The sequence below is a fragment of the Pithys albifrons genome, chromosome 10, assembly GCF_047495875.1.
Source record: "Pithys albifrons albifrons isolate INPA30051 chromosome 10, PitAlb_v1, whole genome shotgun sequence".
NCBI lineage: Eukaryota > Metazoa > Chordata > Aves > Passeriformes > Thamnophilidae > Pithys > Pithys albifrons.
In genome coordinates, this window is record NC_092467.1 from 32,813,463 (window position 1) to 32,832,602 (window position 19,140).

Sequence of the window (19,140 nt, forward strand, 5' to 3'; positions counted from 1 at the left end):
AGGTGAGGACCCTCTGCTTCCCCCAGCTTTCAGCCTGCTCTATTTAAACCCCAAATACCCCAGCTCATGGTCCTCACCTGCTGCTCCTGTTTGTTATCCCCTCCTGGCACAGCCACCGGTGAAGGTTCCGCTTGGCTTGGGCTTGAATGGGATGGGGCAACTTTTTCCTTCTTTGTTTGCTTCCCATTTCTTTAGCACTAATGCATGAGGAGACTTCAAGAGAGATGAGGCCAAAGCCCAGCATCTCCCAGCAAGGGCAACAGTCTCGTTCCTTTGGCTTTGGAGTTTGCAAACACTTATAAATTGGAATAAAAATAGGAATGTGAGTGATTCCCAGAGGAGGCAGAGCCTGCAGTCCCTTGCAAAGCTGGTAGTGGGGCAGATTTAGTGTCTTTTCAGTTCTTTTCACAGGACATGAGTTGTATTTTTTCATTTGCTCTGACTTGCAGAAGGCTCACAGGCACTTCAGCTTCTCTTAGTAGGTCAGGTAATAGGGAGGCACTTGAAATTTGACTCAGTACTGATGAGTATTTGAAAAGCCCTTAAACCAAACCAGGTCAGTTCACATGGCAGGAGAAACACCAAAGCACTCGCTGTCGCTGCTGGCCTAGTTTGGGTTGAAAAACAGCATTTTGAAGCTTTCACTGCAGACTCTGCTGTCCCTCCAGGGAAAATTTGCCATTCCTGACATCAGGTATTGCCTGGGGTTATTTGAAAAGAAAGTGAGGGGGGGTGTGGGGCTTTCCTGGGTGTTCAACCCTGGGTAGGGGAATGGGGGTGTCAGGTCTGGTCAGGGACTGCTCCCAGGAGGATGTTTTTCATGGAAAAGAGCAATTTCCCCCCAGGATGCTGCATTTCCTTGCACATCACCCTGTGCCTTGGTTGTTTCAAAGCTGTCCCATCCCCATCCCCACGGGGCTGGTGAGTTTGGGCTTCCCATCTGGAGCAAGTTTGTCCTGGGATGCATCCAAACAGGCCCAGGGGGAAGGCAAAACGAGCAGAGAAAAAATTAAATAAAACTGGGGGATGTGGACACAAGAGAGAGGTGGGAAGCCCTGGCCTGAGGTTTTGGGGCTGACTCAGGAGGTTCATTGCTGGGAAGAGCCATTGCTTAACTTGGGCAGGACCTGTGGGAAAGATCTTATGGAAACAGAAAGTTTGTCCCACAAAACCATGTCTGAGCATTCCCAGGGATGGAGCCTGCAGGGTGAGTCCTCAGGGCAGCAGCCCCGGTGTGGGGCCACCTCTAAAGAGCTTTTTCTTATGCCCAGCTGGAATTTTCTGATTTCCACTGTGAGCCCATTGCCTCCTGTCCTGCCCTGGGCAGCGCTGGGAGGGGTTTGGCTCCCTCATCTTTACTTCCCCACTATATCCAAAGATTTAAACCCCCCTGAGCCTCTTCCTCTCCAGCAGCTCTCCCAGCCCTTCCACATTTCCCTGGTGCTCCAGATCCTCAGGCACTTTTGCTGGACTCACTCCAACCTGTCCATGCTCTCCCATCCTGGGGGGATTCCAGACCCCTGTCCATCTCTCTCATCCTGGGGGGATTCCAGGCCACTGTCCATCTCTCCCATCCTGGGGGGATTCCAGGCCCCTGTCCATGCCTCTCCCATCCTGAGGGGATTCCAGACCTGGTCCCAGCATTCCAGATATGCCTGCCCAGTGCTGAGCAGAGGGGCAGCATCCCCCTGCCCCTCCAAGCCCATCTCCCAGGGAGACTCTCAGGCTGCTCAGTCACAGTTTCCCTGTTGTAAATCCAGGTTTCCTGCTCCCATCCCCTCCTGGTGCTCCCTCCTGTGCTGGAGTTGGTTTCCAGGAGGATTTGCTGCATCCCCTTCCCTCCCACAGACTATGCCATGTGTGGCCAGTGGCTGCAGCCCAGGCCATGGTGGGGACCAGAGAGGCTTTGCTGTTCCACGTCCTGCTCTGCTGCCTGGGCCAAGGTAAGTGGCCACCGTGGCCTTGCTGAGCACCAGAGCCAACACCCTCCTCCTGCAGCAGATTTAGGGTGGAAACAGGACAACTGTAGAGCTCCAGATGAGGATTTTGGGGGGAGCACTTCACCAGCACTGCGAGGGGGTCCCATGCCCTGCAGCTCTCTCTCCTTCCCACTCACATCCCCGGGGTGGGAGCATGTGCAGCCCCAGTGGAGCAGCTGTGCTGAGCAGTGGGATGTGCCCCGCAGGCACCCAGCAGGAGCACAGCCTTGCCCTTTCCAGGAAGGCCAGATGGGGCTGATAGCGCTGCGAGCCGGGGCTGGTGCACAGCTCCATCTGATAGCGCAGGGCAGCGCCTCCGCTGCCCTAATCAGGGGATCAGAGCTCTGACACTGTGGGTTATTTCCCTGCACTCATTTAAACATTAGAGCAAGACCTGAAATTGGCTGTTTCTGCTCTGCCAGGATGAGTCACCTCGTGTTGGGGCACTGCTGCAGGCAGGGGGTTCATCACAGAGTCACCGACTGGTTTGGGTTGGGAGGGACCCCAAAGCCCCTCCAGTTCCACCCCTGCCCTGGGCAGGGACACCTCCCACCAGCCCAGGGTGCTCCAAGCCCTGTCCAGCCTGGCCTGGGACACTTCCAAGGATGGGGCAGTCACAGCTTCTCTGGGCACCTGTGCCAGGGCTTGCCCACCCTCCCAGCCAGGAATTCCTTCCCAATACCACTCAGGGGCCCTGGTTTATGCCCATCCCATGGCACTCAGGGTGGCTGGAAGTGCTGGCACCCCCTCGCTGCAGGTCCGGCCCTGCTGCTGCTGCACCCCAGCAAAGCAGCCCCCCCTGCAGAGCGGTGCAGCCCACGGACATCCCCTCCCTTGGGCCACCCACCCGGAGCCCCCCTGACCCCGCGGGTGTTGGCACAGGTGCCGCAAACATCAAGTGCTCGGGGCACGTCTGGGTCGACCCCGCTCCGGTGGTGCTGATGGGCTCCAACATCTCCATCAACTGCCTCTCCACCCTCGGCTGCCCCTCAGCCCAGCTCACCATCCTCCTCAACTACAGCCGTGCTGAGGAGCCCCTGCAGCCCCTGAACCGCAGCGCTGTCCAGCTCCGCCTGCGCCAGTTCCGCGTGCCCTTCGCCACCATCGCCTGTTTCTCGCACTGTCCCCGCACGGCGCGGGACCAGCTGGTGTGCGGGGCCGAGCTCCGGGCCGGCTGTGAGTACCCCGCGGGCACCGGGCACTGGGGGTGCAGCGCCTGGGGCTGGGGGTGTCCGAACATTCACCCCTCCCTGTCTCCGCAGACCCTCCGGACCCCCCCGGCAACCTGAGCTGTGCCATCGCCGAGGGCTCGGAGCTCCTGCAGTGCCGCTGGGACGCGGGGCGGCCGCCACACCTGCCCACCCACCGCACCCTCCACCTGCGCAGGTGAGGGAGCTCCTGGGGGGCCGTGGGGCTGCGGGTGGGCAGCGGGGCTGGCAGCGAGCGCGGCACGGGCATGTGGCAGCCACAGAGCCGGGTGACAGCGGGGCAGCTCCGAGCGGGTGCCATGCCCTAGTTGCACTTCCTACGGCTCACGTTTACTCACCTCCTGCTCGAAAACCACACTTTTCACCATGGGTTGAGTTCTGCAGGAGGGAACTCCCGTGCTCAGCACCGTTAACGCCCCGGCACACATTCCAACCTGCCGAGGGGCAAGGAAGCAACGCGTTGTTTTCAGCTGCTTGGACTCTCCAGCCTAAAGAGGGGGTGAACATAACGCTGCCCAAATCCTGAAACTGGAACTCCAGCTTGAACCTGAAGCAGAGCTGCGGGCACCAGCCTGGCATGTCACAGCCCATCCTGCCCATCCCATCATGCTCCCTGCCACCAAAGTCCCCATGGCACCAGCCTGGCATGTCACAGCCCATCCTGCCCATCATGGCACGCTCCCTGCCACCAAAGTCCCCATGGCACCAGCCTGGCATCTTCACAGCCCATCCTGCCCATCCCATCATGCTCCCTGCCACCAAAGTCCCCCTGCCACCAGCCTGGCATGTCACAGCCCATCCCACCCATCCCATCATGCCCACTGCCACTGAAGTCCCCATGGAACCAGCCTGGCATGTCACAGCCCTTCCTGCCCATCCTGGCATGCTCCCTGCCACCAAAGTCCCCCTGCCACCAGCCTGGCATGTCACAGCCCTTCCTGCCCATCCTGGCATGCTCCCTGCCACCAAAGTCCCCATGGCACCAGCCTGGCATGTCGCAGCCCATCCCACCCATCCCATCATGCCCACTGCCACTGAAGTCCCCATGGCACCAGCCTGGCATGTCACAGCCCATCCTGCCCATCACAGCATGCTCCCTGCCACCAAAGTCCCCCTGCCACCAGCCTGGCATGTCGCAGCCCATCCCACCCATCCCATCATGCCCACTGCCACTGAAGTCCCCATAGAAACAGCCTGGCATCTTCACAGCCCATCCTGCCCATCACAGCATGCTCCCTGCCACTGAAGTCCCCATGGAACCAGCCTGGCATGTTACAGCCCATCCCACCCATCCCATCATGCCCACTGCCACTGAAGTCCCCATGGAACCAGCCTGGCATCTTCACAGCCCATCCCATCATGCCCACTGCCACCAAAGTCCCCCTAGCACCAGCCTGGCATGTCGCAGCCCTTCCTGCCCATCCCATCATGCCCACTGCCACTGAAGTCCCCTTGGCACCAGATTTTCTGACTCAATTATTAAAGTCATTAAATCCCATCATGCGGAGGCTTTGCAAAGAGAAGGGATAAACCTCGTGTCTAAATTTGCTTGGGCTCAAACTGAACCACACAGCCAGAAAGGAAAGTTCCCTTCCTGCTGCAAAAACACGAATCCCACAGCAGTGTCAGGAAGCTAAAGGAGTGACTTTCCAGTTCACTTTAGGAGTGACAGACTCCAGGTTTGGGGATGGCCGTGCCCTGGTGACGGTCATGGTGCCACAGGAGTGCCACCATCCTGGTGAGTGAGGTGCTGGGATGGGCACTGACAGGCTGCCTTCTGCTCCCCAGGGTGGTGGCAGAGGATGAGGAGGAGGAAGAGGAAGAGGAGAAGGTGTTCCCTGCAGACTCACCAGTGCCCCTGAGTGCACTGCACAACAGGAGCTGCTATTTGGTGTCAGTGCAGGCCAGGAACGCGCTGGGCACTGCCCGCTCAGCCCCGCAGCTCCTCAGCCTACAGGAGATTGGTATGTCTGTCTGTCTGTCTGTCCATCCCTCCCTGAGGGGCCTGTCACGCTGGGGCATGTGCCACACACTGCCCTGCCCTCAGGTGTCACTTTAGGGACACTCCTGAGCTGTGCCTGAGGGCAGCCCCCAACCCCTCCCATTCCTGGCTCTCCCCACAGTGATCCCGACTCTGCCCCTGGTCGCCGGCGCTGAGACGACAGAGACATCCCCTCCCACCACCACCACCCGCTGGAGGAGTCGGACACAGCTGGGAAATGTGCATTGTGAGGAGCGACACCGAGCCACGGGCACCTCAGCATGGCATGTGAGACCCCCCAGACCACCCAAACCTCCCCCACATGCAGCATCGGGCGCTGTTCCTGCTGGAGACCCTCACGGGGGGTCACTCAAAACCCACCCCTTTGCTCCTGTGCTGGTGGGCAACGTGCACCCCCAGCCACAGGCAGCCCCCACTTTTGGGCAGCAGGAGGGCTGGTGCCTTTCAAGAGAGCAGACAGCCTTGTGGGCAGGGTTATCTCAGCTTTTTAAGCAAAAGGGCAAAATTCCAAGTATTTCCAAATGTTATCTGCTCTGCAAGGACAAGACACAAAATCCTCTGGAATGCTCAGTGCTCAGGTCCACCCAGTCCCTTTGGGAACATCCCTGGGTGCTGGCAGGGGCAGAGCCTGGATCCCAGCCCTCCCAGGACCCCCCAAACCCCTGAGGTGTCAGAAGCCCAGCATTGTAGGAGGGTGGAAGGGTCTTGCTGTGCCCCCCAGCTTGCCCTGTGCGTTCACAGAGGGGACAGTGTGGACCCTGCCCATCCCCATCCGTGCAGATGAGGAAGGCAGTGACCCCCACTGTTCCTGGGGGGCTGGTGGTGGCAGTGGGGGGCCGGCTGGGTCCCACCCCCACCCAGGACCCTGTTTCCCTTGCAGGTGGAGGTGTGGGATGGTGCAAAGGACAGGCCCTGCTGGCAGCACAACCTGCAGAGTGACACCCAGTACCTGTTCCAGGTCAGGTGCAGGCTCAACACCACCAACAGCCCCTGGAGTGCCTGGAGCCCCCCCTTCCTCTACACCACCCCCGAGGCAGGTGGGCATGTACGTGGTGTGTCTGGACTGCCCAGGGCAGGGGTGGGTTTCCCATCCCTGGAGGGATTCAGCAGCCCTGTGGATGTGGCACTTGGGAACATGGGTTAGTGGTGGCCTTGGCAGTGCTGGGGGAATGGTTAGACTTGATCTTAGAGAGCTTTTCCAACCTAAACAATTCCATGATTACACCATATTTGGTGACCTCTTGCCCTGGGTGGAGGAAACACCCCAGCCGTGGTGTTGCACCGGCCACAAATACCCATCACCTTGTGCCGGCTTCCCCCTTTCCATGCCGGCTGCTCACACCGGGATGAGCTCGGGCACAGCTCTCAGCCATGCCGGCTGCTCGCACCGGGATGAGCTCGGGCACAGCTCCCTTTCCATGCCGGCTGCCCACACTGGGATGAGCTTGGGCACAGCTCCCTTTCCCTGCCGGCTGCCCGCACCGGGATGAGCTCGGGCACAGCTCCCTTTCCCTGCCGGCTGCTCGCACCGGGATGAGCTCGGGCACAGCTCCCTTTCCCTGCCGGCTGCTCGCACCGGGATGAGCTCGGGCACAGCTCCCAGCCGTGCCAGCCGGCGGTGGGATGAGATGCCCGAGGGGCATTGTCCCCCACCCCGGTGCACTGAGGCAGCCGGCGAAGCGCTCGCCCCAAGAAGCAGCGCCCGCTGCTGTTTCCTCTCACAGCGGCACAAACACGGCCACGAGGGGCTTCCTGCAAGGGCTGTGGGTGTGGATGGGACCCCGCGGGTGGGTGGGTGGGTGTCCCGTGGGTGTTTCCCCCCATCCCACGCTCGCTCCCTCCCGCAGCCCCCGCCGCGGCTCCCGATGTGTGGCGGCGTCTGGGCCCGGCGCTCCCCGGCGGCGGCCACGAGGTGACGGTGTTGATCAAGGTAAAGCGGCTTTTGGCAGCCTCGGGGACATTTGGGCGTGCTCTGCTCCTCCCCGAGCAGCGGGAGGGAGCGCCCTCCCTAAGGAGCCCTCCCACCCAAGGGATGGGGGGGAAATGACACCCCAATGGAATTCCGTAAAAGCCTTGGAAAACCCGCGCGTGTGCCACCCAGCCAGGGCCACCTCTCTCCTGCACTGGGGGGTGTCTCAGTGTCACAGCCCACACCTGACCCCATCGGCCTCTCTGTGCCCGCAGCCGCTGCGCCCCCGGGATGCCCGCGGGAGGATCCTGCGCTACGCCGTGGCCGCCGAGACCCCCGGGGGACCGGTGGGGCTTTGCAACACCTCCCGCACCGAGTGCACGGTCCTGGTGCCACCGGGAGCCCACACCCTCCTCGTCACCGCTCACAATGCCAAGGGGGTTTCCAGCCCCGCCAGCATCACCCTCAGCCGCGGTGCCAGCGGCCAGGAAGGTAGGATGGCACTCAGGGTGGCACACGGGCCAGTTGCAGATGTAACAGACTGGCTTTTGTCAGGATTGCAGGGGGAAAACTCTGGAATGTGCACGGGAAAAGTCTTGGCAGAGACTTGGCACAACATCCCCCAGGCAAGTCCAACATCCCTCAGAGATGGAGATGCCAAACAGGTGCATGTAGACCCACGGAATCCTGGAATGGTTTGGGTTGGAAGGGACCTCAAAGCCCATCCAGTGCCACACCCCGCCATGGCAGGGACACCTCCCACTGTCCCAGGTGGCTCCAAGCCCTGTCCAACCTGGCCTTGGACACTCCCAGGGCTGGGGCAGCCACAGCTTCTCTGCCCAACCTGTGCCAGGGCCTGCCCACCCTCCCAGACAGGAATTCCTTCCCAATATCCCATCTAACGGTGCCCTCTGGCAGTGGAAAGAAATTCCCCTTGTCCTGTCCCTCCATCCCTTGTCCCAAAACCCTTTCCAGCTCTCCTGGAGCCCCTTTAGGCACTGGCATCTCAGCCCTTCACCTCCTAAGGCTGCAGCAACAAGCTTAAAAATAATGTTGCCCTGCCCAAGTTGCTCCTCTGCTCCCCAAAGTGGCTCCTGCAGCCTCTGCCAGGGACGTGGCCCCTGCTGTGAGCCGGGTCCTTGCAGACAGAAAAGGAGGGGGGAAAGCCCTTTCTGAGCCCTCTTATGCTCCCTGTGCCAGGGGCTCTGGTTTTCCCCACAATCACACTCTCCTAGTTCTGAAAAACGTCTCTTTTAATGAGCAATGGGAGGGGAAAGTCCCATTCAAACTGAGGACAAATAAATGACTAAAAAGAAACTGAAGAGAATTAAAGTGGAAAAAAACTCCCTAAGCTCTCGTGGTTATCAGAATCATGCACATTTCTTGTAAAAATGACAGGTGAAACATTTCAGGGACACAACAAAGCTGACGTTGTGTTTTTGTGACACATGTACATAAACAGAGAGAAGGGAACGGGGCTGGGGCAGCAGGAGGGGCTGAGGGAGCTGGGAAGGGGCTGAGGGAGCTGGAAAGGGGCTGAGGGAGCTGGAAAGGGGCTTGAGGGAGCTGGGAAGGGGCTTGAGGGAGCTGGGAAGGGGCTTGAGGGAGCTGGGAAGGGGCTTGAGGGAGCTGGGAAGGGGCTTGAGGGAGCTGGGAAGGGGCTTGAGGGAGCTGGGAAGGGGCTTGAGGGAGCTGGGAAGGGGCTTGAGGGAGCTGGGAAGGGGCTTGAGGGAGCTGGGAAGGGGCTTGAGGGAGCTGGGAAGGGGCTTGAGGGAGCTGGGAAGGGGCTTGAGGGAGCTGGGAAGGGGCTGAGGGAGCTGGGAAGGGGCTGAGGGAGCTGGGAAGGGGCTGAGGGAGCTGGGAAGGGGCTGGAGCAGCAGGAGGGGCTGGGAAGGAGCTGGGAAGGGGCTGGAGCAGCAGGAGGGGCTGAGGGAGCTGGGGGGACTCAGCCTGGAGAAAAGGAGGCTCAGGGGGGACCTTCTGGCTCTGCAATCCCTGCCAGGAGGGGGAGCCAGGACAGGGGGTTGGGCTGTGCCCCAGGGACAGGGACAGGAGGAGAGGGAATGGCCTTCTCTTGGAGCAGAAGGGATTTATGTTGGATATTGGGAAAAATGTCTTCATGGAAAGGTCTGTCAGGCATTGGAATAGGATGCCCAGGGCAGGGGTGGATCCCCATCCCATGGGGGATTTAAAAGTCCTGTGGATGTGGCACTTGGGGACATGGTCAGTGGTGGCCTTGCCAGTGCTGGGGGATGATTGGACTTGATCTTTAAGATCTTTTCCAACCTAAATGATTCTATGAAATATGGATCAATATATAAAGATAGATTTATATATATATTTATACAATTTGTGTGTATATATATAAAAATATGAAACCTATAATTTCTTCTTCCCTCTCCAATTTTTAAACACCTCCAGGAAAGACATTTTGCTTGCCCTTAGCTGACCCTCTCCAAAGCTGAGCCTGTTGGGTGACAGAGCCCTTGCCACTTCTCTCCACAGCATTCCCAGCACCAGAGGCCGTGCAGGTCAAGCCTGAGAACCAGAGCAGGGTCTTGGTTCACTGGCAGCCCCCCCAGCACAGCCAGAGGGCCCCTCTCTGGTTCATAGTGGAGTGGGTTTCCACCTCCCAGTACCGCCAGGAGGAGCAGTATTTTTGGAAGAAAGTCCCAAGCCAGGAAACACACACCTACATCCCAGGTAAGATCCTCCGGGGGGATTGTGCTGCTTGTGCAGTTCATGGGACAGATATGGAGGCAGCTGGGTCTGAACTGAGCCCCTGCCCACCTGTTTTTGGGGAGTGGGACAAAGAGCCCTTAGGGAACAAGCAGGACAGAAGCAACAGGAGACTTGAGAGCAATCAGTGGGATTTGATTCCCTGGGTGAAGGGACAGGGAAGGGATGAAGTGACAGGTGAGGGGGCAGACAGGGAGCCCACACTGGACCCATGGAGGGCTGTGCAAGAACAGGAGATGCTCCATCTACTTCCACCACTGAGCAAAGGGCCTTGAACAAGCCTAGAGCCTTCAGGGCAGCTTATAAACACATTTTAAAGGCAAATCTTGCTCTCCCCAGAAGAGGCAGTGCCAGGGGGTCGCCTCAACGTGTCCGTCTACGCCGTCTACCCCAGTGGAGTCAGCACACCCAGCGCTGCCCAAGGTGAGAACCTGCTGCTTGTGCCCCACAACCTGCCAGTCTGAGGGGATTCCTGAGCCCAAAAACCAAGATGTAAACCCCTCCCAGTGACCAGAGGAGAGCAGGGCTCTAGATGGAAACTCCTGACTACAGGACATGAAATTAGAAGCTTTTATCAATGCATCTGTAGGAAAACCTTCCCCAGCTGGTGTCCCCTCCTGTGGACACACCTAATGCATGAGAGCCACTTCTGGCTTCACCAGGTACACCAATGCAGTTGTTCTCCCTTTCACAAGTGTTATAAATAAAGCAAAACACAGGAAACAGCTTTTGCAGAGACCAACCAGCCAAACCACAGCCCCCCTCTCCTTACCTGGAGCAGGAATCTTAGAACACTTGGGCTTGGTTTTAAGCTCACATGGTCCAGCCCCTCTGCAATGAATAAGGGCATCTCCAACTCCACCAGGCAGTTTCAGCTCTGGAAATTGTTTTAGAGAGGAGCACAACCCAGCCTGCAGAGGAACATCATCATCTCCACAGCTGTGGGTTGGCTTTGGTTGCCCTCAAGAGCTGGGCAGGTCCATGGAGACAAGGAAGGGCTGAGATCAAGTCAGGAAGTCAGACCAGAGATCTGACCCCCAGAACTCCTCCAGCACAGCCCAAAGAGGGAGGGAGAGCCAGGACTGAGCTTAAAAAGAGCCCCTGGGCAGGAATGGAGGTCCCAGGTGAGTCTAGTCAGGGTCATTAAGACCTGTCAGTGCTCTTGGGGCCTTGCCAGAGCTGGATGTACCTGCAGGTGGCACCTGAGGGGGTTGGCAGTTCACAGACACACTGACAGCCTTTGGCTCTGGGCAGGACCCCTTTTCTGCAGCAGCAATGGCAGCACCTGTTTGAGAGGGAGAAGAGATCCCAAGGGAATTGCTGAGTTTGGCCAGGAAGGAAAATTGCTGCTTATTTTAGCAGAAATGCCCTTCTTGCCATGGCAGACTCATCAGCTGCAGATCTTCCCTCACCACACAGCCCATCCCACCAACAAAGTGCCAGAAAGTTCATTCCCATGGGATTCAGGCACCTTGGGAAATCACAGAATCCTGGAATGGAAGGGACCTCAGAGCTCATCCCATCCCACCCCCTGCCATGGCAGGGACACCTCCCACTGTCCCAGGGTGCTCCAAGCCCTGTCCAGCCTGGCCTGGGACACTCCCAGGGCTGGGGCAGCCACAGCTTCTCTGGACACCCCGTTAAATAACCTGTAGGTGCTCATGAGAAATGATGTTCAGCTCCCCAGGCAGAATAAATTCTTGTTTCAGGTGCTGAGGGGAGTGATGTGTGTGGAAGATGTTCTGCAGCTGATGTGTGTTGATCAGCATCCCATTTAACTGGATCTCAGAAAGGGAATGTTCATTGTCCATTTTCCAGCCAAAGGTGGAGTCATTAATTACTTCAGGGATTATTAATTTTTTTTTCCTCGTTACACCATTATTTATTTTCCAAACAATATTAACAAAATAAACCCCAGCCATACATTCTGTGTCACCCACTGACCTCTAAATGAAATCATGGACATTTTTTCCCTTCTCTGTTTCAGTCCCTCCAGAGGAGCCTCTCCTGGGCAGCATCTACAGGGAGATCCCCCATGGTAAGAAGACCTTGGTAGCTCAGACTTGTTAAGCCAGGCTTTCTCCTTGGCCAGAAGTGGAAGGTTTAACCAGCAGGGAATTGAGAGCTCCTGTATGTTTGGAGGGTCCAAAAAAAGGACTTTTTCCCTCGGTAGGGACGTGTCCCACAAGGAGGAGGCTCAGAGGTGACCTCAGCACTGTCTGGAACTGCCTGAAGGGAAGTTCTGGCCAGCTGGGGGTTGGTCTCTTCTCCCAGGCACTCAGCAATAGGACAAGGGGGCACGATGGGCTCAAGCTCTGCCAGGGGAAATTGAAGTTGGAGATCAGAAAGAAATTCTTTGCAGAGAGAGTGCTCAGGGATTGGAATGGGCTGCCCAGAGAGGGGGTGGATTCCCCATCCCTGGAGGTGTTTAAGGTGACACTGGATGTGGCACTGAGTGAGAGTCCACCACATCTTGATCCAACCCCACTGTGATCACCAGCCCAGGGCACTGAGTGAGAATCCACCATGTCTTGATCCAACCCCACTGTGATCACCAGCCCGAGTGAGAATCCACATCTTGATCCAACCCTACTGTGATCACCAGCCTGAGTGAGAATCCACATCTTGATCCAACCCCACTGTGATCACCAGCCCAGGGCACTCCGTGCCCTGGGCTGGTGATCACAGTGGGGTTGGATCAAGGGTTGGACTTGATGATCTCAGAGCTCTCTCCCAACCCAAGTGATTCTGTGATTCTATTTTTGCTGGAGGCACCAAGGCCAGTTCTTCTCCTCCTCAGTGCCCTCCCAGAGAGGGGGTGGATTCCCCATCCCTGGAGGTTTTTCAGCTGAGCTTGGCTGTGGCACTGAGTGCCATGATCTGGTAAAGGGACTGGAGTTGGACCAAGGGTTGGACTTGATGATCTTGGAGGTCTTTTCCAACCCAATCCATTCTGTGATTCTCTGGATGTGGCACTGAGGGAGAATCCACCACATCTTGATCCAACCCCACTGTGATCACCAGCCCAGGGCACAGAGTGGGGTTGGATCAAGGGTTGGACTTGATGATCTCAGAGATCTCTTCCAACTCAATCCATTCCATGATTGTGATTCTATGGATGTGGCACTGAGTGAGAATCCACCACGTCTTGATCCAACCCCACTGTGATCACCACTCCACTCTGTGCCCTGGGCTGGTGATCACAGTGGGGTTGGATCAAGGGTTGAACTTGATGACCTCAAAGGGCTTTTCCAACCCAATCCATTCTATGATTCTATGAGGGAAGGTTTCAGTGCTCTCCCATAATGCAAACCTGGAGTTTTGCTTTCCTATGAGACTGAAAAGATAATGCACATTACAATTAGGAGGTGAGAAAAGAAGGAAAATACAATATCAGCATAGACCACAACAGGCAGAGACTGTTTCCATCTTGCAGTTGGAACCAGGGACCCGTTTCAGCATTTCCCACCCATTTTTCTAACGGTGCTGATGGTCTGGTTTGCACATCTTCTGGTAAAGGTCACATCATGATCTGTTGCAACACTTAAACCAAAAGCAAAACCAAATAAACTGAAGAATTCATTTCAACACTTCTGGAGGGGAAGGGAAGGCTGTGTAGGGAATGGGTACTGACTGCATCCCTCCACTGAGCCCCTGGGCATGACCTGCTCCCTCTCCTTCCTTTGGCAGATGATGACACCAGAGTGTTCCTGGCACTGGGCATCAGCATGGTCACATTATCAGTCGTTTTTGCAGTTCTAATGTTTAAAAAATCAGCCAGAAAAAGGTATTACTTTCTCCTCCACATTTGTTTTCCTTATTTCTAACTCATAGTTTTTTAAGTAAGTGTTTTTAGTGTGTAGAAGAAACACAAAACTTCTTCTGGGATATTTTAAAATCAACTACAGAAGCCAATCCCTTTCTCTGCAGTCCTTTCACTGGGGGCAACATCACCCATCCACCAGGTTGTTGTCTCCAAAGATACTTGTGTGCTCTCCAGTAATGCAGAGACCAACAAAAAAATCAACCAAACACACAACCAGAATTGTTGAAAAAAAACAGAAGGGGGAAACCCACCCATATGGGGTGACCCCAGGACTTCCAAGCCACCTCAAAGGCTGGATGCACTTTGTGTTCCCTCCTGCCAGGACAGTTTCATCCTGCATGAAGAACAACTGATTCATGTGATGAATTAATATCTTGGGGTTTGTTCTCTTGGGTTTGGTGAAGGATTAAAGGCACCGTCGTGCAGCTCTTGCCAGAGTGGCTGTTTGAAGAGTTTCCCCACATGGAGAACAGCAGAGTGGTGAAGTCCCTCCAGGTAAGGGCAGGGTTATCTCTGCTTTGCTTCACTCACCTGCCCTCAGGTTACAGCTTTGAATCACAGAATTGTTTAGGTTGGAAAATCCCTCTGAGATCATCGAGTCCAACTGTCCCCCAGCACCACCACTGACCATGTCCCCAAGTGCCACATCCACGTGGCTTTTAAATCCCTCCAGGGATGGGGACTCCACCCCTGGCCTGGGCAGCTGTGCCAGGGCTGGACAGCCCCTTCCAGGAGGGAATTTTCACTGATACCCAACCTAAGCCTCCCCTGGCACAGCTTGAGGCCATTTCCCCTTGTTCTGTCACTTGTCACTTGGGACAAGGCAACTTGCTCTGGAGCTGTGAAAAACATGGATGGGAAGAGGCTTGACCTCTAAAAGACTGGGAAGTGATCAGGAATCATTTTCCAGGCATTTGCAAAGTGTGTGGGAGCCCAGATTAGCCAAGTCTTCAAACCTTGCCTCAGTGCAGTCTGTGTTCAGTGGCCACAGCTCTCTCAGGCTGGAGGGGACCTCAAAGCTCATCCCATTCCACCCTCTGCCATGGGCAGGGACCCTCCCTCTGGACCAGGTTGCCCCAACCTCTGGACCAGGTTGCCCCAAGCTCTAATAAGAGCTCTCCTGTCAGTAAAATCTGCCAGTTTGTTACAACACTTCTTGCTTTCTCCCAGGCCAAGGGTGAGTTCATGAGTGAGGGTTTCCAGGAGCCGTTCCTGGCCACCGGTGACCCCACCGTGCTGGAAGTGCAGGAGGTGCCGGCGCAGGAGGAGCTCAGGAGTGCAGCCACCCCAGGGGAGCCCAGCAGGGAGGTGCCCGAGGACAGGGAGCACCCAGAGGCTGTGGTTGCTGCCAGCACCAGGATCCCAGAGCAGAGCAGTGACTACAAGCCCCAGATTTCCGACGGGAACGCGCTGGGATACGTCGCTGCCAACCTGTACCAGGCACAGCCCCCCTCGGCCCCCCCAGAGCCAGAGCTGAGCATCTTTGGGGACTACACGAGCTCCATTCCCCACCTGTGGGACGGGGAGGGAGGGACATCCCACCTCTGTCTGCTGGAGAAGATCAACCTCATCCTGAGCAGCAGCCACAGTGGGCAAAGCCAAGGGTTTGCCCCAGCCCAGGGGGCACACGGGGCCCTCCTGGAGAGCCCGTGGGGACAGAGGCCACCCAGCAGTGACCAAGAGCAAATGCTGGTCCCCAAGGAGCTGCTGTCCTGCATGAGGTCCATGAACAGGGAGTCTGGGGAGATGAAGCCCTACTTTCCACAAAGCACTGGAGGGTTATTCTGAGAGGAATTGTCATTGCTGTGAAAGCTCCAAGGGGGTGACCAGGGCAGGGATCAGATATTTGAGTTTGCCAACAGCAGAGCTGGAGCAAAACTCCCAGTCTGAAATTTGCCCTCTTGTTCAGCTACAAATTCTTGTGGCTGCCTGGAAAGCTTTGGCCAGTAAATCACAATTTTAAATTTGCCTCCCATTGGCACAAGCCAAACCCCACAAAACCTGGATTGCTGTAGGAACTGCAATGCCAAGATGCAAAATGGTTCCATTACTGTTCAACACCATTCTCTTGTTAAAGGTTTGCAGCATTTCATCCCTGGAGATGGTTGTGGTTAAGATGGATAAAAAAAATCCCTCAGATGTGAAATATTTTGGGATTACTCCTGATGAAGAGACACTGGACTGAGGAGGATTTATGTGTCGGACATGAGGGCCAAGAACATGAAATCTTTTCTGTGTGACAGAACAACCCAGTTTCATTTCCCTCCAATTCCATAAGAACAACCCAATCCTGCATCTCCTGCCAGGCTGATTGAAAATCCCTCTGAGTCGGTCACTGGTCTAATCCTTCACTTTGGGTGAGGGATTTATCATCTCCCTGCACTTGGCAGTGCCTCAGCCGTGCTGTGGGAGGCACAGTGTGGCACAGCAAAGTGGCATTTGTGGGGCACACCACTGGGAATTTGGATTTCTGACACTCAGAAGGTGACATGCAGGAGTCTCCTTCCTGCTGAGCAGCCGTGGAACCATTCACAGGTTTTCCTGGGACTTATAAAACATTCCCATATCATATTTCTTTCAATTTTCCCCAGGCACTGCATGCATTTCTCTACCAGCTGTTGCACAAATGGATCAGGTTTGTTGTTTATCCTGGAGATTTCCAAACCAACATGGTTGTGAGCTCTTGTTTCCTTCTAACACCCCGAGAGATCTATCACTGATATTTCCAGGGCAGTGGATACCTGGCAAGGTGGGGTAGGATTATTCTTCAGAAGCAGCAAACTGTTTCCAAGGTAGAAATGTGACTGTTTGATGTAGGTGAGTCTAAAATTAGTGATTGCTGCCTGTGCAGGAAGGAAATTGTAGAAGAACAGCCACACACCATCAGTGTGAGATGGGGAAGGTATTTTTTTTCAATGTCCACATCCTGAGACTTGTGCTGAACTCGGTCACCTGAACTACCAAAGCTCGTGGGGGGAAATGCTCCTCTTGCCAGAAAACAAGGCTGAGAGCCTGGCCCAACCTTTCAGGTTCCTGCTGGTTGAATTTGCAGCACTGATAACTTGCTCCAGGATGGATCCCTGCAGATACACCCACGCCCAGGGGAGCACAGGGGTGAAACATTGCCCAGCTCACACCGTGGGTATTTGCCTCAACTCTGCCAATGCTCCCACTGATTTCTGGGGTGTTGAAGGGAATATTCCTCCTTTACATGGGTGTGTGGGTGCATCTGGTAAATCTGGGCTGGTTACTGGAGGAATGGAAAGAGGTGAGGCCCTGGCACAGGTGCCCAGAGCAGCTGTGGCTGCCCCAGCCCTGGGAGTGTCCCAGGCCAGGCTGGACAGGGCTTGGAGCACCCTGGGCTGGTGGGAGGTGTCCCTGCCCAGGGCAGGGGTGGCACTGGGTGGGCTTTGAGGTCTCTCCCAACCCAAACCAGTCTGTGACCCAAAGCACTGGGCCAGGTTGCCCCAAGGCCCATCCAACCTGGCCTTGAACACTTCCAGAGATGGGACATCCCAGGAATCCAATCATGATGTCACTCTCTGTAGATTTTGTTCAGCATCTCCTGGTTCCCTCCCTCCTTCAAATATTACACACTCCCTAATTCTTGACATCAGTATTTTCTGAAGTTTGGTTTTGTTGTTGGTAGTTTATCTTGTGCCAGCGATTTCCACAGGTCATTTATCAGCTCAGGAATGAACTCCATGGGCTGTTCAGTGCCATGACAACCTGGGGTTGGACACCTTGGAGGCACCTAAAGGGAGAGGACACTGAGAAGTGTCTGTGCCCACAGAGAGTGAGCCCCAAAAGTGGTGACTCGTGTACCTCACTGAGTGCAGACCCCCCTGTGAGTGACATTTCTGTGGCAGTATTTGCTCATGGGACACCTTTTGGGTTGGCCTGAGTGACACAGAGCAGTGTGTTACACCTCACTCCCACCTGGGTGTGGTGTGAGCCCCTGGCACAGCAGAGCAGCTCCTGACCCAGGAGATGCCCCTCCACGCCGTGGCCACCCAAAGCTCTAACACGACCTCCCTCAAAAAGATCTTTTTAGAGAAATGGAAGGAGAGAACAGAAATGAGAACTTGGGTGTTCAAAGCTTTGCTGGGGTGGGAGAACAGCAGAGCCACCAACCCTGAGATGAGCTCAGTTGGTTCAAACTTGGCTGTAACAACACCAAGGTCATGGGTTCAAACCCCTGTGTGGGCCATTGGCTTGAGAGTTGGACTCGATGGTCCTTGTGGGTCCTTCCAGCTCAGAACAGTCTGGGATTCTGTGAAATTGTGATATTATCCCCCCCTGCTCTTGGCTCCATCCAGCTGTGGTGCAGGGTGTATCTGCTGGGTGTATCAGGTGTGACCTCGAGGTGTGAGAAGTTACCAACACCACGCCCTGTGGGCTTGTTTACCACCCTCCTTCAAAAAGGAGAGTGGGAGATGAATTAAACCAAATGCAGAACGCAGAAATAATAAATACATTTAACATATAATAAATTATGCATTAAAATGTGCATCAGTAGCCACAATTTTCAATTATTTATGCCACTGCTCTGGCTCTGTTACCATGCAGGAGGACATGGAAATCATTCTGGTTTGGGGTTTGAAGCACAGGAGAGCTGGGTTTAGTCTCAGCTTAGTCACCAACTGACTGTGTGACCTTCACCAAGTGTTTGCCTTCATTTCTTACCAGAGCCATCCCCTCCTGCTCCTGTTTCCATCCCATCCATCATGCAGGGACATCTCCTGGTTGTACCAGGTGTGACCTCGAGGCACAAGAACTTACCAACATCCCTCCCTGTGGGACTTGTTTACCACCCTCCTTCAAAAAGGAGAGTTGGAGATTAATTAAACCAAATGCAGAACGCAGAAATAATAAATAAATGTAACATGTAATAAATTAAGCATTAAAAGTGCATTGATAGCTACAATTTTATATCACTTTTATCTCTTCTCTGCCCCTGTTACTGTGCAGGAGGACATGGAATTCATTCTGGTTTAAGCTTTGAAGTGCAGCAGAGCTGAGTTTAGTCTCGGCTTAGTCACCAACTGACTGTGTGACCTTCACCAAGTGTTTGCCTTCATTTCTTACCCACAGAGTCTGGATAAGTAACAATTTACTGCCACTGGTAAAGCCTCAGGGTCTGAGGTCAAAAGCCCCTTAAACCCTTTGGCAACAAGAACAAGACAAGGAGAGAATAGAACCATCCTCTGAGTAATCTTGTGCTGCTCGAGGTTGTTCTGTGTTGCATTTACAAAGCCAGCCCAGGCTGGAAGGTTCGCAAGGGTTTGGTTGTCAGTGAAATGTGGGAGAGATTCGGTGGCAGATAAAGCAGCTGCAGAGGCTACAATTGGATTACAAACTTGAGCGTTTCACAGAGCTCAGTAACACCCGGCGACCTCCGGGGATTTCTGAGCTCACAGACAGAAGATCAAAGCCCAGATTGTGACCACGGCTCGTGCAAAGCTGCAAAGAAGTGC

At 55.3% G+C, this 19,140-nt stretch overlaps 1 protein-coding gene across 1 annotated transcript; it reads left to right on the forward strand.

The window, feature by feature from the left end:
• Window positions 1-576: 576 nt before the first annotated feature.
• On the forward strand, window positions 577-16,440 carry IL23R (interleukin 23 receptor). The gene is made up of 15 exons (XM_071565100.1): window positions 577-694; window positions 1,849-1,943; window positions 2,862-3,155; window positions 3,242-3,365; window positions 4,976-5,151; window positions 5,311-5,456; window positions 6,070-6,226; window positions 7,037-7,119; window positions 7,374-7,590; window positions 9,604-9,801; window positions 10,177-10,260; window positions 11,825-11,875; window positions 13,528-13,624; window positions 14,068-14,158; window positions 14,834-16,440. Exons 2-15 carry the CDS (start codon window positions 1,886-1,888, stop codon window positions 15,449-15,451), a joined length of 2,394 nt encoding a protein of 797 aa, XP_071421201.1. The 5' UTR covers window positions 577-694; window positions 1,849-1,885; the 3' UTR covers window positions 15,452-16,440.
• The last annotated feature ends 2,700 nt before the right edge of the window (window positions 16,441-19,140 follow it).

Bases quoted from the DNA above. Each gene is read 5' to 3' on its own strand.
- IL23R (XM_071565100.1), top strand. From the start codon at position 1,886: ATGGTGGGGACCAGAGAGGCTTTGCTGTTCCACGTCCTGCTCTGCTGC. The intron at 3,366-4,975 runs GTGAGGGAGCTC...TCTGCTCCCCAG, and splicing joins CGCACCCTCCACCTGCGCAG to GGTGGTGGCAGAGGATGAGG. The intron at 7,120-7,373 runs GTAAAGCGGCTT...CTGTGCCCGCAG, and splicing joins AGGTGACGGTGTTGATCAAG to CCGCTGCGCCCCCGGGATGC.